Consider the following 20,129-nt stretch of genomic DNA (forward strand, 5'->3'; position numbering starts at 1 on the left):
AAGGTTCATTGCTGTGAAGGGGAAGCAGGGGAAGGGAAGAGCCAGTAAGCGCGGTTCCAGGAGGCAGACTGTTCATCTCCGACTGCAAATGCTGTCCTTTATGGCTTTATGAGGCCATTTGTCAGGATAAATGTGACTGTCCCAGAAAAGTCAGCAAGTGTATTTACAAAGCTGGGAAACCCAAGGCCCTTCCTTCTGCCCCACTTGATAATTTGGAACAGATGATCAATGCCATTTTGCACGAGCTAGCTGTCATTTTACCAGAGAAACCACAGAGGAAAAAACCCTGATGTATTAAACCAGAGTGAACTCAGCCAAAGTAATAGCCCCATTAATCACACAATATGTGAAATGTAGTTTTTATAATTGCCATTGAAAAGTCATGGAGCTCCTTTCAAGTGGTTCTCTGTGGACAGAAATAAAAAAACTTGATAGAGCACATAAGGCAGAGCTTCCTTACAGTCAGAACAATCCTACCGGGGGTTGGGTGTTTGATTGATATGCTGGCTACAGCTTAATTTATTCAGTTTGTTTGATTTTATTGCTAATCTTATGATATGCCTCTAATGAAAAAAAGGCTTCCTGCTATAAAGAAGCAGTGAAAAAATGTTTATTACTTGGGCAAATAATTCTGCAGGCAAGATTTTACATTTTTCAGATGGCTTTCATTCTTTTTCCACTTGAAATAAAAATGTAAAGAGGAGGAAAAGGTTGATTGTGATACATACAAAAGAACACAATGCTGAAACTCAACCAGCTCCTCCTCCTGCTAATCTCAAACAAAGTATTCTCTTCAAACACTACCAGTTTCCTGGTTTTTTCTGTACACAAAGTGAGGAAGTGCAAATGACACCCATCAAGTGGGTAAAAATGAAGCACATCACAATAAAGACTTGCAGTTGTAATAGCATTCAGTCTCCTGATTTTTGGTCCAGACCAGGGGAGACAATCTGCAATTAAAATCCTAATTTTAACTCACCTTTTATCCTTTTCACCTTGCAATCCCTCTACCAACTCCAGAGATTCCTTAATTAAATGGACTACTGGATTCTGGGCCAGAGGCCCAGCCCTGGTGTAAATGGGATGTCTGAGCCATAATAAGATGGGTAGACATAAATTGCTGTGCCTGGAAAATGCCAAGCTAGCAGAATAGACCCCTGCACTAAAAGCCTGTATAAAATAGCGATAATGGATGCTGGGGAAGGCAAATTCTGAAGTTACTCCAACTTTTGCTGCGAGTCTCCAGAAGCCCAAGGGAAGCCTAACAGTGGCATTTTGCTCATCATATTTGACTGTTCACACTCAGGGCTGTTGTAAGGAAAGACTTGTCAGATTCCATACAATGAGATCAATACATGCATCAAAACATTTCAAAGAAACCTGTTACCCAAACAGCAGGCTGATAGACCAGTTAATAAGCTGTCATCCAGGAGCTTCTATATGATCATCAGTGTTGGTTGGAGCCACGTTGTGAAACACAGTGAGAGAGCCAGAATTCTTGTCCCTGGCACTGATTCTCTACTACACCTGAGGCACTACCTGGTTTAGAGCAAAGGAAGCCAGCTGAGGCAGTACTTGATCTAGTAGGGATCACTGCATCTATCTGGTACACTACCCTGCATTATCATAAGTTCTGTAAAAACCTTTTTCCAAAACAGTTTCAGGACACTGCTTAAATTGGGTGCATTCAGAACCCACGCAATCACTTAGTTACATTTGCATCTCATGTAACTCCAAAGGTCCATGGGTATTTAGAGTACCTGACTGGGACACTTGAGAGCAGTGCAATCTGGGGACACAGCTGATCATGCATGTTTGCACATTTTGAAACCAACTAACAGGCAGACCAGTAGGCTCCTTGTTCACACTGAAGCATTCAAAAGGAGTTCTATCAAACTCTCACTTCTTGTGTCAAGATATCTCCTTTTAGGCATCAGCAAAAGATATTTAAAAGCAACTTGAAACATGACTGATCCCTTACAGGCATGAGAGGCTTACTCAAAACTTTTAAGGCACTTGATAATCTCCAGAGGTCTATACGTTAACAAGGCACTTCTGCTGCATTTCAACAACTCTGAACTGCTGTGTTAAAGGATTTAATTAATGTTCATATCCTAAGACTTGGAAAAAGTGCAAGGGAAGATCTGATTGTTAAAAGTACAAAAAAAGACTCATTAAAACTGGTGCAAAGACTTACATTAATTCCCAGCTGCTGCAGGGCCATCAGAATTACATCATTTGCTGTATCAACATTGGTTACATTTAGGGTTTTTGACTGTGAACAGAAAAAAGGAGAAGGGGAAAGTGGCATTAAAAGTCTGGATTTGCAAAGAGTATCTGAAGTGCAGTAGCTCTGCATAATTCATTGTTAGAAAAAGTGAGAATATCTTGTTAAAATTTTACTTGATAAATAAATTATATTACATAGATGAAAGTCCAGCTGTCTGATTTGGTTTGATTCCTCTGCTTTGTCACACACTTTCTGTATTTGCTTCTGCTTCCCCAACAGCTCAATCAAAAGAAAGAGTGTTACAATTACTGGGGACATGACTTCGACATTAAAATATGCTAAAAATCGGAACCACTAACTGCACTTTTGAACATTGCATAAGGGAAACATAATGGTTTGATTAATTTACAAGCATGCAAGTTTCCTTTGAAAAAATGAAACATTTCGGGGAGTTTTTTTCAGTGAAGTATCAATTGTTAATTTCTGTCCTTTTCAACTCAAGATCTCTGTGGTAAGAAAGTACTGTACACAGGCTGTTCATTCTCATAACCCTTCCTACATTCTATACAGATTTCTCAAAGCTAGATTTGGCTTAGTACCAGAAGCACTTCCTCTTGGGTAATGTTCCATCCAGTTAAGACACTATCTCTCCAGCATCCTCCAGAATCTGCTGATAGGCAGTTTGGAAAAGCATGGAGCAGCAGAGACACCACTTCTTAACCAGCTACGGCGACCAGCACAAAGTGCCAAGCTTTATGTCAGCCAAAGTGCCACTTTCCACAGGCAGTCTTTCCAGAGTGAGATTTCAGCACCAGCTGCCTGGCACCAGTGTTGCTCCTGTACTGCTGGGCAGTGCTCTGTACCTCAGCTCCATGGGTTGCTCTAATGCTTGCAGCATCACACCCACCCTGGCCTCACTTCCCAGCCAACTCCACACACCAAGCACAAGTCATTAAGCCCTCATTAGAGGTTGGCTTGGCTCTGCCAATAGGACTACACAGCTTTGGATTGCAGCTGGTTCATGGCCAGACTAAAGCCTTGGCAGAACACAGGCAAGCCAACTGCAACAAACCACCCAGGCATACCTGATGGCCCAAAGAAGGGAAGGTAGCAGAGCTGGGATGTAGATGTTTACCGCCAGTCTCAAGACAGTTTGCAATGCCCTGACACCTTGTGTAACATGTCAATTTTATGCTGGCCATAAGATGTTCAGGTGAAACAAACCCCCTGACATCTTGCATTTAAAAAAGATCTGAGCTGTACATTTGTGTAAGTCCCTGACAGTAACAAGCTGTCATGGTAATGAAAGGAAAGTAGTGAGAATACTGTATATCTTGCTTCAGGACAGATCTGAATGCTCATACCATAAAAAATTTAACATTTGCCTGAAGCAATGACATCTGGCTCTCAGGAGTAGGTCAGCACATTTGCATAAGTTTTCCTCTTGGCTAGAATATAGTTTGTGCCTTGTGTTCAGCCTTCCCTACTGTCCAAAAATGAAATAATTCTTGGGCATCTCCAGCTGCTGTAGCACAGGAACCACAGCACCATAAGAACTATGTGCATCACAAAATTTCCATCTGTTCCTCCTCTGTTTTATTACTGATAATATCTAGACTACAGTGTGTCATTCCTAGGACTGTCAGTATCAAGAGACCATATATGGCACGAGAGCTAATTATAGCTAAGGAGAAAAGACATTGAAAAAAACCCCAACAAACCCTGGTACAAGACTGCAACGCCTGAGTGCATGTATGATTTATAGACTTTTACACCAGAGCAGACCTTGATCTGCAGTCCTGCATTTGAACTGTCACAATTATCAGTATTGTTTATTAACTTTTGTATTAGCAACCTGGCAATTCTATCACTGTTTACCTTAATAATGATTTTCTGGGGGAAAAAAAAAAAAAGAAAAAGGCAGACTCCTTTATGCTTACATTTATGCAAATATAGAATTCTAAGTGGAGATTCATTGTTGGGCAAAGACTTACAGTGAAATCTAACTTCTGTGAAAATTTCTTATGCCCTTGCCCATGCTCCTTAGGATTCTGAGCTTGAAATACAGATGTCACAAGCATAGTTAGAAAGAAATGACAAAAAGCAGAGGAAGAATGGATGGATTATCACTGAATGCTAGGGTATCTCTATGGAACTCACCACATATGAGAATTTAGCTTAAATTGGTTAAAAATTATGTAGTCAGAAAGGTACAAATCACCCTATGGATGACCTTCCTTTACCATCTACTCTTTGGCTATAAATTTACCAACATCAATTATTTGATGAATAATATGCTTAAGGCAATTTCAGGGTGTTCTTATATACTGCTTTACTGACTTAAAATCATTATAAACAATAAAACAACTGCAACTTTGCAGAATTTAATGAAGGCAGTTGTGGATTAAGTTTACAAGCAAAAAAACAAAAAAAGGAAACATTGTACTGACATTTCTGGAGATGCTTATGCGTAAATTCTGCTAGAGGTGTTTCTTGGGACTTCACTTAGTTCATGTGCCAGAACCAGTATTTCTTACCAAGCACACTGTCTTCAAAATGGAAATCATGTATTATACACCGGGAAAAAACATTTCAGGGCTGTCTATACCGAGCCTTTTCAAGGGGTTGAATCCTTAAAGGAGATTGCAAACCAAAGGAACCCTCTCAATATCCAAAGGACTTGCAGGTGAATAGCACTCATAGGTGATGTGGATTTAGACCCCTGTTTAGCTCAAGAACACTTACATATGCACAAGTTCCCACATCCTTTGCAATTATCGTCAGAGGAATGCTTTTAGGATTGTCTTTTTCCTTCTCTTCTCTTATTCGACTGACAAAGCAAGTACAAAACAAGTAAATTTTTAACATTGCAAACATAAATAGCAAGATGTAAATTTATACAGCAATCCAGCAGTAACTTGGTAAGAAGGAGATTGTTTGCAGATGTACTGCAGTAGAAACATCTCTGAGGACAAGAAAGCTTCCAGCAGTATCTGGAAGGGATGCTGACTGTGGCCCCCAGTAATGCCCTTTTGTACTGAAGTTTACTGTAGAAAGCAGAGACAGTGAAAACAAAAACTACCCATCATTGTGATGCCTCAGTCTGCACTAAAGACTCCTACAGGAATCAGTTACATCAGTACAGACTAGTTCTAAGGACTGAACAGTGAACTGGAAATCATCGCGGTAAGGATGATTTAAACAACCCAGGTACTCTGAAGAATCAGACAAAGACACAAGCCTCAACCAGAAGACCTGGGTGACCAGAAAACAGAACCATCACTAGTAGTTTTCCATCCAAACACTGAATGAAATAAGACAGCTCTATTAATGCAAACCCTCCCACCTTATCCTCCAGCTTGGGGCATGTTTTTTAAGAACTAAATACAGCCGGCCTTGAGCAGCATATAAGTTAGAGGAGAGGTTCCTCAGCTGGGCTTGATTAAATACTATCAGCGTGGAAAGAGCTCCAGGCTCAACTAGAGCCATAGTGGCAGAGCTCCTGCTGCTGTGTTGAGAAGCAGCAATGTGTGATAGGAATTGCTCCAGCTTTCTGCTGAGCACAGGGAAGCAATTCCCTCCTTGCACAGTGATTTTTGCATGAAAGCAGACAAGATCTTCTGAGGGAGAAGACATGAGATTTTTTATTCTTAATGTCACTTTGAAAGAGCTTATCTATCATGATGGCATAGGCACCACAGCTTGGAAATCACTCGTCTAGACCGGGACTCTTTGCAGTGTCTTTAAAGACCATATAATAAAGTACCTTTGCAAAAAAGACAGCCATGTTTCCTTTTGTTCTGCAGACCTGAAAGAATTAAAGAAAACCAGGACAAATCAGCCACCATTCTAATACCAAAATAATCCTTGTACAAACCACAAATGAATAGACTGTTTCTTGGTTGCAATTTCATAAATACCTACAAAACCTAAAAGGTTTATCCAGATTTGAATGAAAAGTCTGCTTCCCTGTTAAGTCAACTGAAAAGCCTGCCATGGAGATCAAAAGCCCCAGTTATCAGTTTTGCCACAGAAGGTAAAGCCTTACCAGTTAATTCAGTAGGAAATGTGTTGAGTTCTTAAAGTAATGTCCAAATAGAAGAGGAGGGCACTTTAAAAAAAGAGCTTAATTCAAAAGTTTAAAGGTTATTTCCTCAGGTACGCAGACTTATTTCCACTTTCACTATTCTAATTATTTTCTTATTTATTAGTTGTTTTATCAGCACATCACAAAGCACATATCAGCCCATTGAACTTAGTAGGGTTTAACTTTGGACATTTCAAAGCTTATCTCATTTATCTTTATCTCATGTGTATACTTTGAAGGATACAAAGCTGTCCAGTTAAATGTAGCCAATAATATGACAGTTCAAGAAGTCTAACCTAATTTTGCTTCAACTTTCTTGATTTAAATCCTGTCCCAGATGTAACTGCTATTCCCAGTGCTGCTTTTGCAAATGACATTCTTCAAATTTCCAGAGCAGGCATTTGGGGAACTACAAACCTACTCAGTGACACTGCGATGGAAATGCACTTTATAAATGTTACAAATGTGATTCTGATTTGGTTGTTTCAGTTCTGCTGGACAGTCATCTATGGACTCACACATGGCACTTTAGATTTTTCTGTGTACCTCCAGACATAAAAGAATTTCACTTCTGTAAAATCTCTTACTCTTTTTTTGACTGAAGCTATTGCTTTCCTATTCAGCTACTTTCATATATCTATAAAGGATCACATGCTGTCTTTAGATCAAAGCTCCCGTTTATTGGCAAGATTTCAGTTGAAAATCAATAGAAAATTCCATCTTTGTTTCAGGACTATTAAGTGTAAAAAACATAAACAGCACAACCAGCTCAAGAGAGTGCACTTTGTAGACAACATTGTCCTAAGGTATGGACAATGTGACACAGAAATTAAGCCGGTTACTTCAGCTTTTGCTCTCTGTTGATAAAGAAGAAAACGCATTTTCCAAGACCCAGGCAAATTACTGTGGCTAAGCAGCTGGGATTTCAGGGGGATGGTGCCCTCCCTCATCCAAAGTGACGAAAGAGCCCTCCTGCTGCGACTAAAATTATCCTAATCACTGAAATTACCTCTACAGCCCGTATGTATCTTACAGTCAATGCTGCAAAGACAGACCAAAAATTTTTCTCTTTATTAAAATGCAGAGATTCCGCTTTAAGAGGGGTTTTGACATTTTCTCTGGCACAATTAAATCGAAAAGAGAAATAGGACAAGGTCAGTATTTCACTGTTTGTTTCCTGCTATTTCTAATACATGGCCTTCTGTTTAAAGCTGTCTTATGAGACTTTGATCCTTTCATTAGCTTGGCTGTTTAATATTTGTCGTTCATCTTATTAATTAGCCAAGGTGTTTGTCAAGTTATACAAAAAAAGGTAATTTCCACTGAGCAAGTTTGCATCACAGAAAGTGCTTTGCCAAATCACGCATTTTCTCAACTTCTAAAATGGTAAGCGAAATGGAAGATGAGGTATGGAGGGCAACTTGCTCGAAGCAGTAGAAGGAATTGGTTAGAGAATCAGCAAGTTGCTGCTCCCCACAGTCACTGGTGCTGAAATGAATCTATGATAGTCTCGTTACCTGTCAGCCTAAAAACATTTATGTAACTTGTTAAATAAAATATATCTCAATTCTTACCTGAAATTTGCCACACAGTTTGTAGTGGGCCAGCCCAAAACAAAGGACCGGTCTGGGTCTGTGCTGCCTTCACAGACTTCTTCTGTACAAAATGCTGTCCACATCTCACAGAGACGTGCTTGGCACTTAAGTTTGAAATGAGAGTGTGACCTGCAGGCAGAAATTCACAGGTGTGTCACACACATGAAAACACAGATGGCAGATTAAACAACTAGAGGTTTTTTCCTTCAGGCACATGTGAGGCTTGCACTGGAGCTGATAGAAGAAGCACCTCTGCTTCAGTTTAAAAAAAAAAGTTTTATCGGGTTGCATATAAAAACATACCACTTTTTCATTTAAATGGGATCAACAAATCTCTTATTTGTGGGATAAACAGATTGCTTGTGGCATCCCTGGACATCCCCCTTCTCAGGGGAATCTGTCCATGTCTAGAGTCCCCCTCCAAATCTCACCAGGAGGCAAAGATTGCCACTTGTATTTGACTCTTCTTTCAGTGACTTTAATGCCATTGAGGAGTTCACAATACAGTTCTATTGCTTAGCCCCAGGGTCAAAAAATTATGATGAGTTTAAGTAGTGACAACTGGGCCAGAGCAAATGAAGCAAACCTGAACAAAGAACAAGCAGAAAATTGCCATTTGTGTTAACTACTGCACAGGTCACCACACAGCCTTCACAAACTTTCAACATGGTAGGTTTAGGACCACATCACTTGCAGAATAAGCCAGGACCTTGTGCATTCTCAAAATATTTACTCATCTACAAGAAAGATACATAATTTTCCCAGTTTTTAAAAATTTGGCCCTTCCTGTGTTTTATGCTCCTAAACAATTGAGTAAAGCTCAAATGTACAGAATTTCACATTTTAACTTCAACTCTTTTCTTCTAATAGATTTCTCTTTATAAGTCTCCTTCCTTTGTAGGATTAGTGAGTGCTAGTGCTACATGAGAAACAAGTAAAAACTCCCAAAGTCAATCCAGCTCTGTAGCACTGCAACAGCGACTTGCTTCAAGCCTTGCAGACTGAATTACCTGAGCTATGGTTCTCCTGGGCCAAAAGGGAAAGGCTGGAGGAAAAGTGTCCCCTCCCTGAAACCAAAATCATGTCAGCTCACCAGCGTATTGCAAATGGGGATGGGGACAGTGCTGGGCACTATGATTAGTGCTCCATGAATAAACATGCCAGGTAAGCTGTTTCTTAGAGCTTTGGTACACATGGACTACTTTCTCTGAGATTAGTCTCATTTAAAAGATATTTGATTTAGGACAGACTGAACTAATACAGTCTGAAACATGAAAGCACTTGAACCTTGTGGCTTTAAAGAGGACATAGATGAACCTGGCTGGCCTGAGGTTTCCAGCTGACATTGTGCTAACAGCTGTGGTGGGATAGTGCAGCAAATTCAGAGGAAGGTCAAGAAAGAACCATCAGTGCATATCAAACCTAAGACTACATGGTCTCCTGATCAGCTGAACATTTCACCTCTCTTTATTACGTTTTGCTACCCAGTCAAAGAGAAACTTAAAATACAGGAGCACATTTCAACATGCTTGTTAGCAAATCAGTTTATGATGCAACAAGTAAGATCTGTCAAGAATACAAAAATAACTGTATTCTGACTGACCATGGAATGAATTGTGAAAAATGTAGATTTACAAAAAAATACAGCTGTGAATAATAATGTAGATGTTAATAAGTGGATGTCTGGTATGACTCCACCAATCAATCTGTTGACCCTCCCTTTCTCCTCAACTTCTTTTTGCCATTACCCAGTACAGTGAATATTCTACATGCTGTTTCATTTTTTAAACATTTACAGTCCATAAAGCCAGACCCCTACAGTGCCAGTAGCGGGTGTCAGCAGGGTGTTGGCAGAAACACAAGGATGTTCTCCAGTCATGCTTGATGTATATTCTTACCCTGTTTGCCATGCCTGGCCACAGCTTTCAGCTATTATCAGTATTCAAGTGGCCTGGTTTCCAGAGGCGCTGAAACAGTAGCCTCCATTAACATCTAGAGAGCTTGAAGTATAATTTTATCCCTATCTGCCACGTCCTTCATGCAATCCATGTCTTCTCAGCATTTGTGAAACGTAGGTCTTCTATCTAAGTGCCAAAGCATTACCTTTAGAAACTAATATATCATTGCTGACTAAGGAAGCAGCATGACATAACATTTAAAAAATGGGTACAGTAACAATCTAATGAGTATTATACATTTTTTAAGGAAGTCCCCTAGCAAAAGTTACTGTAAATATCAGGCAGATCCCAAAACCACTGAAATGAACAGAAAAATCATGAACACCAATGCTGTATATATTGACACAGCCCAAGTTATGCCACCACTGCAGAGTACACAGAGTTCCTTTTGCTTACAATTGGATACCTTGCAGGCAATAATAAATGGAAGATTAATTTCTTTCTAGATTTGCTAATCTCCTTAACTGAACCCTCTGACAAAAGCATTTATGGATCTACTGTGAGACTGCTACCGTAATTCCATGTATGCACTCAACCCTTAATTTCTATGTCACTTTGGGAAAATACCCTTAAAAGGCTCGTGTATGTACACAGCTGCACATCTCAAAGGAGAAAAAGGAGACCATTTCTCTGTGTCCCCCACACAAAAACTTACGAGACACCTTCATCATTAAACTGACAGATCCTTGAAATGTTTACTCTGCCAAATAAAAACATACACTCTCTGTAAGAAACCTAATCAATATATAAAAAAGAGTATAACATTTTACATAATTAGCTTTGGTTTAGTGAGAAAAACTCTTTCAATCAATACATTTTTGACTTAATCCTCACATAAAGGTAGTGAAGGACAGGGTAGCAGAGGAGCACAGCATGTGAGTATCATTCTTATTTTTTATGAACTGGTATAATGCATCATAGGAAACCATAAGAGTTTGTATTGCAGAAATTATTAGAAAGTAGCAAAAAAATGAACCTACAGGCCCCTTGTCCAAAGCCATAGATGGACCAGTTGTGGAGACAACTCACCCTCGCAAATTTCAATGGGAGCAATGCCAATTTTTTGCCTTTAAGCAGGAGTTCGGTGCTGCACAAGCAGTTTACTCAGCAAGCTCAGAGGACACAAGACACTTGTTCTCTTTAGGAAAAACTTGTACCCATTTGCTGATCATACAAAGCCTGATTGTACATGAGCTCCATTTGTACAGTGACTGGTCACCTGCAGCTGAGCTCACACCCGCACGGGGCCCAGCTGTACCGAAGATACCTTAGGGGTTCACATGCCCAAAACAAAAAAACTACTTAAGACAGAATTATTCACAAGGAATAATTCTGAAGTTAAGTAAGATTCAACCGTATCATTAATTCTGTCCTAGTCTTACTGCTTTGACTCTGTACCTGCTATTAAAAAGTCAATAGCAATCCACAGTCACGGCCACATAGCAATACACACACTCGGGTTTTCCTTCTAGGAATTGGCATTGGCATTTTAGTGTGAGACAGCTTTAAAAATGCTGATTTTTAAGTAGTATTCATTAGTGACAGCTCTGATGCTTTAATTGCTGACAGGGCAGCTGTAGAGAGAACATCCCAATTAGTTCTTCAAAATACATGAAGTAAAATCACTCAAAATACTATTTTTACCATTTCTAGCAAAGACTTGCTCCCCCCCCCACCTTTTTCACATGCAAAAGCACAAATTGTCCTCTAGCACCTTTTTTAAACATTGCATCTCTTCCCCACATTAAATCACATGCTGTAAGAGCTGTTATTACTCCCTGGGGACCAGAGTTTTGTGTGGTTACACCAACTAGTGCTTTCCTATGCAAATAGTCCCGCTGGGACCCAGCCAAACCTGCAGTAATGTGCAGCTCAGCCTGGGTCTGTAACACAGCTTCTGCTCAGCAGGCTGACCAGGGAGGGGGGGCTGTATCCCTCCTGACTGTACTCTTCTACAATTTAGGAGCTGAGCTAGTGGACCATGCCCACTGGAAAGCTAATGGACAGAGTGAGAGACCCCCAAGAGTATGACTCCCCTCACCCACTATCAACGCTCTTTCAGCACAGGTGAGTTTGCCACAGTAAGGAGCTGGTTTTGCCTCACTGACTGTAAGAGCAATCTAGAAACCTAGGTAAGTTACAAATATTTCACTTTACAGCTGAAATTAGGTGAGGTGAATTCCACCCTCAACAAGCAACAAACAAAAATCAACACAGTAACAATGCTGTTTCTGCTACTGCTGGTAGAATACCAAGATTTCCCCTAAATATCCTTATGCTCACCACCCACCCATAGCAGAACATGTTTTGTGTAAAATATCCTCTGTGTTGTCACACCACATCAAGTGAGGGAGTTCAGCTGGGGGGGTTATGTTTACTATGTGTGATTCAAACAGACACAGCTCAGATTTCTACAGAAAACACAGATTTCTTCTGGCTTTTCCCAGAAGCCCCTGAAACAATTGCTTAAGCGAAACAACACATTGGAAAAGCCCAGGACTTCCGCTGAGATTGCCCACCCTGTAAAACCACAACACAGTGCCTAACAGAGAGTGAAGCTACATCAGGATTTTTTATTATTACTTCTCCACAAGCCATAACAACAAGTGAAAGCACCCTCTAAAATTGCCTTAAACCACAAATGCCGCATGAAGCTGGCATGCCAGACACAGCTTGTAAATGTGATTTAATTGTGAATGGTACAGTGAATAATCAGAGCTCAACAGCAAGCCTGATTACACATGAACACTACCCAGACTGCTCAGCATTGCTTCCCCTTCCCCGTGCTCCTTCTGGCACAGGACAACCTACAGAGACAGACATTGCAGTGCCGCCTGCAATCTCTATTTTTATACGGCTGCTCATCCTTGGTGTGTATCAAAGCAGCTTCCAGGTAAGGATTAAGACCTCTAACCCCCCTACAGCACAAGCACTGGTGTTATCCAAACTCCACGGGACTGAAGAGGACCTGTCTAAAACAAGAAGTTGAAGGTAGCACATTGGACACAGTTGAGTGCCAGTGAGTCTTTTGTGACACTGCGCTCCCAAAGTGGAGAAGATGACACAAAACATGAAATATATCAAAGATTATCTGATATTTCCATAAAATTCTGCATCCTGAAATTCCTCTATGGCTATGAGGCTTTCAAAGATGCCTGGAGAGGTGAAAATAAAACGTTTCCTTATGATTTAGGGAAGATTTGCTACTTAAAAAGTATTCTGAAAATCCATTATATGTTCCACTGAAGAAAAGGTCTGCTCTGCAGGAGCAGCGCCTGAGGGGCCATACTCACTTGGACTTGGCAACAACCAGAAGGTCTGTGAAGAGGAAAAGGTGTCGCTCCTGGGTTTGCAGACTCGTCTTCAGCTGCACGTGGCCGTCCAGGATGAACGTTCGGTTGTGGCATATGAAAGACTGCACAAGGGGCCATGCCTCTGGGCTGATGGGGGACAAGCAGCCTTCCCTGCAGAGACATAAAATAAACAGAGTAAAGGAAAGCAAATCAGCTACTCGCCTGGGAGTGAGAACCAGGCAGTGACTTCCCACAGCTGCTGCCAAAAAGTAATTCATTTGACCACATTTCAGTGAAAGGTGAGAGGGACTTACAGGGTAATTCAGCAGTCAGATTCTGACACAAAATCTGTTAGGGACTATCCTCACTGAATTTTTTACAGCCCAAGCTGTAGCATTTGGCATGGGTCGCATTTAGCAAAGGACAATAATTTAGACACAGCCCTCCCCATTTTAGCTATTTGTATTTGCTTCCCTTTGTATTGAAGTCTTAGAGAAAATATTTCATCTCCTGTAGGCTCTCCAAAAAGAGAGAGGACACATATGCATGATGAATAGATAACTGCACAACCACCTCCATCAGAATAGGACTCATACTCAGGGTTAAAAGCCATTTATAGAAATTATTCAGAACCAAGGACAAATATAAGGTGTAACTGAACCTTGCTAGAGACACACCATGCACTAGACGCAACCTGAGAAGGCTGCTCAGCCTTTCTCTCTCCCAGTACACAACCCACAAGCAATGAATTAAGCTCCTGCTGCAGGGTTTGGTTGTGTGGCTGGAGCACAACTATGCTCATCTGACGCTGCTGGGTAATCCAAACCCAACTCTGTGGGGGAAATATCAGGCTTTCTCCTAGAAGACACTTTTCTAAGTGATCTTTTCTAAGGAGGTATTGCAGCCCAAGGTGGAGACATGGTTCTTGCAAACTCTCCTGATCGACCTGTTCTACATAAAGTAGCTGAATAGTTATTGAAGCAGAAATAGGTTTTCTCTAGCATGATGGTCAGCTTACTCACCCAGACAGGATATCCCTACTTTCTGAGCCTTGCTCTAACAAACGACCATTTATATGAAGCCAAATCAAAAGAATGTGAGTGTCTGAGAGGACAACACTCCTTCTTTAGGGTTCCCTGGAAGCTTGTAGCAGGTGAGGCTCTCCCTTGGAAAGCCAGAGGCATGGCCTCAAGTTCTCACACAAAGCTGAGAGAACTGAACCTAGGTCTCCTATACCCTGGTGTACCTTAAATAATGAATTTCTGGATTAAATCCAGGAACCATCAGTATCTTTACTCATGATTTTAAAATCCAACTTTTCAATTACTGGCTTTCCCAAGAGATGCCTCCAAATGCATCATTTCCCTCTGGCCAAATGAATCAGTTCAATTTTTATTCAAATGTATTTACTTATTTTCTTCTTGTTAAAAAAAATTAAGCTAGCACTTGGCAGGATCAGCCTGGCAAGGGCAGGCTGAAGTGAACAGCTTTGCAACTCCCGTTTATTCCTGGTCCCACTGGAATGGATGACAAACACTTTTTTGGGAGAAGAAATGGAGCTTATACAGTGAAAGTCACAAAACAAATGGGAGGGAAATGAAAGAAAACAAGAGCAAGCAGAGGAACCTTCAAAGGTCATACACCTTCTTCTACCTCTCTTAGAGCATGGACGACTCATGACCCTCCCCTCCTGGATACTTGTGGCTGGATTATGCCGGAAATTATTTAGGAAATCCTGACAGCTGGGAGAGAAAGGATAAGCTCTAAGATTGGCCTACATTAGCAGGACACACTTTCACTGATGTGTAAGGAGCTGGCGAGGATCTCTATCTGCTGGGGAGAGCCTTGTTTGGCCTTGGATTCCCCTTTCTGGCTGAGAGTCTTGAGTTTTTAAAAGAATTCCTCAACTTATTTTGTCTTAAACTGTGTCTTAATCTTGTCGTTCATTACCTACCCCTTCAGGTAAGAGAGAAAGAAGAGGAATGACTTGGAGAATGAATAATGCAAACCTAAGTCATTTGATCATTCCTAAGCGGAAGGGGTGTCCAGGAGTGTGGAGGTTAAAGCAGAGGGAGGAGTTTTGTCCAGCATAACAGGGATACACACTGTGTGGCCAGCAACAGGAGCCAGGGGAACAACAAGCACCTCTCCTGTCCTGTCACTCAACTAGAAATTGCCACCTCACCAGTTCATTAACGAGTGCTAGGTAACCGGGACTCCATTTCATTAACTCCCTAGCAGCACTTGGCACAGAGACTTAAACAGAATTCAGGAATGCTGATGAGTCCACCTGTGTGAAAGCCATGCATGGTCTTTACCTCAAAGATTAAATCAGGGATATGGTCACCTGTATTTGAACCCAGTAACAACAATTGTGAAGAAAACCCTTTTCACGTTACGCTGCTGTAATCAAATCGGCAGAAGCATTCTTACAATTACAGGCTCTGGCTTCTGTGTCTCCATATAGGCAATTCTGTTTGATTATTCCTATTTGTACATTTTCTACATCATGATTCATAAGCCCAGGAGCCTCTCAAATTAAACTAAGCAAAATCTTTGTCATGTTGGCACACAAATGAAGGTGCAGTAGATTTAGTAATGCCAGCAGGGTCAAGCAAATTGAACTGCCTTTTGAGCCAGTGCCTTTCAAGCACATCTGTCATCTGAACTCTAATAAGCACCCTTACATATGCTAATATTAGACCTTACCTGATAAGCCTTATTAAAAAAAAAAAAAAGTGCCAATGTTTTCTTCAAAGTGGAAAAAAAATCAAAGCCATTAATTCAGCCAGAATCTTCTAACGCCCCAGGAACAAGGAACATGGAGGAAATTCATGTCAGCAGTGACAAAAAACGTCTTTTGGAAAGCAGGCGTTTGATCCTCTCAATTAATGTTCCATTGTTACAAGACATGAATGAAACCAAAGTGTTGTTACATTGAAGAAAATGCAGATCAGCAATATTCTCAGGCACAGGGATTTATATGAGAGAGGTATTTTTGCAGTTCAGTTTTTAATGGCTCAATGATTTTTCTGGCCATTAGATGGGTCTAATTTTGAAAAAGTGCTAAGTATGTAAATACTGATTCTTTGAAAATTCTTTTCAATAAAATTAGGCAAAACTCAGGTCAACATGGTTTCTGCTACAAATAAAAAATAAAAGTCAGTGATGTAGGGCTCTCTGCCTTCCCTGTGTTTCCCTAAACATCACTTTATGATTTATAATTTAAGACATGTAAAAATCCCACACAGTAACATCCTTCCATTCTGGCAGAAAAAAAGGCTGTCATCAAGCTTTGTTAAGAAGGAACTGTGAACTGATTCCTGAAAGATGGGGTTAGATGGGGATCCTGTAGAGCCAACAATCAGTCATGTTCCACTTTGTGAGGAAGCAAGGCTGACAATGATGTTTTGATGTCATTGCCATTCTAAAACTCTAGTCTTAAGTGGACATTTTTTTTCTAAAAGTACTATTTTGGGGGTCAGAAATTTTCATGTGGGATTTTAACTAAGGAGAACATCTTGTAATTTGAGGATATCTACAGAGATATTCTTGAGCTATTCAGGAAAAGACTAAAATCACTGTGCTGGATGAAATTATTAGAAAGTTAATTGAAGACTTTTCTCTGGGTGTTTCCAGAATATAAATTTTTATACCTCTTATTTTTCAAATTAATCAAAATAGGCATTTTGTGCCTATTCAAAAGACACTATGATTTAAAAAAAACCACTTCAATTTTGTAAGTGAAACATATGAGGGCAAAATCTACAGTAGTCAGCCAAATACTGAAAAACGTATCTCAGCTGCATTCAGTGTGAAAGGAAATGTCAGAGCTCACTTCATTGATCCTGTATTTACCAAAAACCACAGAAACACAAAAAATACTTCTTCCCCCTGAAGAGCTTCCTTGGGGTTTCCAATAAAACCGATACCTGAATGGCATTACCCACTAAATGTTTATTCTTGGTGTTAATGGAGATGTCAGCTTTATTCTCTGTTTGTAGTGAAAACAATGAAAGAAATTATACTTTTTGAAGGAGATCTTAACAGTCCATGTTAAGTGGTTACTAAATCCATGATCCAGATGTCATTTATACCAATAGGAAGCTTCCCCTGATTTCAGTTGATGCTGACTTCAGCCTTTCATTGATTTAGATTAAGCTCTAAGATGCCTCAGGGGAACAACCTGTTCCTAGGTAGCTAAGCTGGAATGAGCTGCTGCAGGTATCTCAGCTACATGACATCCCTCTCACAGACTGCTCATGCTCCATCCTAAACCTCACTCCATTGTTTTGGCTGTTGTTCTCTGCCAGAACTTCTCTTCACTGACGCGCTCTCTGCAGCCACAGAAGTCCACTTCCTTTTATGATGCCGCACCAGTGCTCTCTGCACAACTGATACCTATTGAAATAAAATGCCATTTCTCTTTTTAACCTCTGAAGTCCTTCTAAAGAGGTAGGTGAGAAATTCCCCTTTTCATTACAGAGCAGTGAAATGACAACTATTCAAAAGGCTGAAAGCTGAACCAGCCCAGCCAAGTGTGAGGCTGCACTTGGTCTGTCAAACACGTACGTAATACCTTTCCAAATTCCTCTTACAGCGAACAACCTGGCCTACACTCATTTCACAAATATGTACTGTAGGTATAAATCCTGCATGCCTCCACTGGTGCTGAAGCTCTTTCCAGTTTTCATACAATCAAGCATAGAAACATAGAATATCCTGAGGTGGAAGGGACCCACGAGAATCATTCAACCATAGACCCACAGAATAGCTTGAGTCAGAAGGGACCTTTAAAGGTCATCTAGTCCAACACCCCTGCAATGAGCAGGGACACCTTCCACTACATCAGGCTGCTCAGAGCCCTGACCAACCTGACCTTGAATCTTCCTAGGCATGGGGTATCTTAACACCTCTCAAGGAAACCTTTCTTAGAGGCCACCTTTAGGTACTGGAAGGCTGTTCTAAGGTCTCTCCAGAGCTCTTCTTCAGGCTGAACAGTTCCAATTCTCTCAGCCCTTCCTCTTAGGAGAGATATTCCATCCTAGTAATCTTTCCTCTCCCTGCTCCAATAGGTTCATGTCCTTTCTGTGCTGGAGACCCCAGAACACAGAACTCCAGGTGGGGTCTCACCAGAGTGGAGTTGAGGGAGACAATCCCCTTCGTCGACCACACTGCTTTTGATGCACCCCAGGACACACTGGGCCCTCCTGGCTGCCAGGGCACTGCTGACTCATATTCAACTTGTCATTGATCAGGACCCCCAGATCCCCTTCCCCAGGGCTGCTTTCCAGCCTCTCACTCCCCAGTCAGTCCACACATCCAGGGCTGCCCCATCCCAGGTGCAGAATCCAGCACTTGCCCTTGTTATTAAACTTCATACAGTTGGTGATTGACCATGTCTCTAATTTGCCTAAGTCTCTCTGCAGGGCCTCTCTGCCTTCCAGGGAGTCAACAGCTCCTCCCAATTTGGTGTCATTGGCAAACTGATGTAAGGGTACCTTCGAGTCCTGTGTCCAAGTCATTTATGAAGACATTGAAGAGGATCTGCCTGCATGTGCAGAGCTTGCAGCTTGCAGCATAAATCTAACCTTGTTTTGGCTACAGGCTAGAGAGGCCACCAAGCAGAGCACCTGCTAACCCTCCTCGCAGTGTTCAGAGACAACAGACTGCTTTTGTATATCTCAAAGGCCAGTTTTGGATGGCTCTAAGGAATAAGTAATTTATCTTTTAGGAATAATAAAGCCAATGAACTTTCAACTTCAGCATCTCTCAGTAAAGCATTTACTTTACCATCACTGAGTCACAGCTTTGGGCTAGAGCAGCCCACTGAGAGAAGCAGGAGCTACTCACATCCTTTCAAGGCTAGTGAAAACAGCAGCTATCTGCACCATAAGAAACGTCTACAGTTCAGCCCACATTATGGATTTTTGCCAAAATGGATTATCAGTCAGGGAAAACATGTCATTTGTGACCAGCAGAGATACCCCCAAAAGCAAGCCTGATCTAGCAGGTATGTTCCTCCACTTTCTTAATAGAGCTTATATTGGAAATCAGGTAACAATGCTTGTACTTTTTTTCTGTGCCTCCTACTCAGACCCTTAAGCTCCTAAAAAGTCCTGTGAGAAGGAACTTCAGTGCCAGCTTAATAGATGCTTTCTTGTATTTTTGGTAATGAGGCAGGACCTGCTAACTGGAGCTTGGAAGCCACGATGGTTTACTGCTGGAAATCCTTTAAGACATCAGACATATTACCCATATTGTGTGGCTAGAGGGTGTTTTGCACTCAGGATACTTAACTTAATAAGGTAGTGAGAACAATTCTTTAACTAACCAAAAGCAGAGCTCCAATTTGGTGTGCAAGAGGTCGCCAAATAAGGTGAAATAAGGTGGAACAAAAAACCCAACCAAATCTGTAACTCAGCAGTGAGTACTGACTCACCTTGCAGCGCTCCTTATAGTGCACCAAAGGGCAATGTTAAGATTTCAGGACTTCAACACAAATTGAATTTCATCATAAATGATAATCTGGATGTGACTTGAACTGTATTCTAGCCAACCTGACACAATCACCCCAGACTTTGTCAAAATAATCACACAAAACAGATCAATGCATTCTGTACACTTAAAATGAGGAGTGAAAAACTGAAAGAAAGAAGAGCTTTTCCTGTACACTGAAAACAACTGCCCGTGCTTGGGCCTGAACCCAGGAAAATGGAGATAGTCCTGTTCATGCTCCTGATTAATTCAGTTTCTATCATGCTGGCAGCTTATTAAAGCATATGGCTTGAGGAGTCACTCCTCAGGCTAGAACAGCCAGGAAGAGAAAGGAGGCTACAACTGCTCTACACCCATTTGTGTAGACCTACATCCAAAATTTGTCAGCAAGGGGCTTTGTCTTTGAACAACAGCTGAGGAACAAGCAAAGCCCTGTGTAGGTGCTTAATCACTTCCTCAAACCAGCTG

At 41.1% G+C, this 20,129-nt stretch overlaps 1 protein-coding gene across 4 annotated transcripts in view; it reads right to left on the bottom strand.

Annotated features, from left to right (window-relative positions):
• Positions 1-20,129, bottom strand: part of ARHGAP20 (Rho GTPase activating protein 20) — a 59,730-nt gene that overhangs the window by 18,591 nt on the left and 21,010 nt on the right. For 3 of the 4 annotated variants that reach the window (XM_032099341.1, XM_032099343.1, XM_032099342.1), the window contains exons 3-7: positions 13,164-13,334; positions 7,892-8,041; positions 5,997-6,038; positions 4,976-5,060; positions 2,198-2,275 (exon numbers count right to left, since the gene is read on the bottom strand). In XM_032099341.1, coding sequence (XP_031955232.1) covers positions 2,198-2,275; positions 4,976-5,060; positions 5,997-6,038; positions 7,892-8,041; positions 13,164-13,334 — 526 coding nt within the window. The remainder of the gene's footprint in view (positions 1-2,197; positions 2,276-4,975; positions 5,061-5,996; positions 6,039-7,891; positions 8,042-13,163; positions 13,335-20,129) is intronic. The other variant, XM_032099344.1, reaches the window with a different exon arrangement.

Source organism: Corvus moneduloides, chromosome 2, assembly GCF_009650955.1.
Source record: "Corvus moneduloides isolate bCorMon1 chromosome 2, bCorMon1.pri, whole genome shotgun sequence".
NCBI classification, from domain to species: Eukaryota; Metazoa; Chordata; class Aves; order Passeriformes; family Corvidae; genus Corvus; species Corvus moneduloides.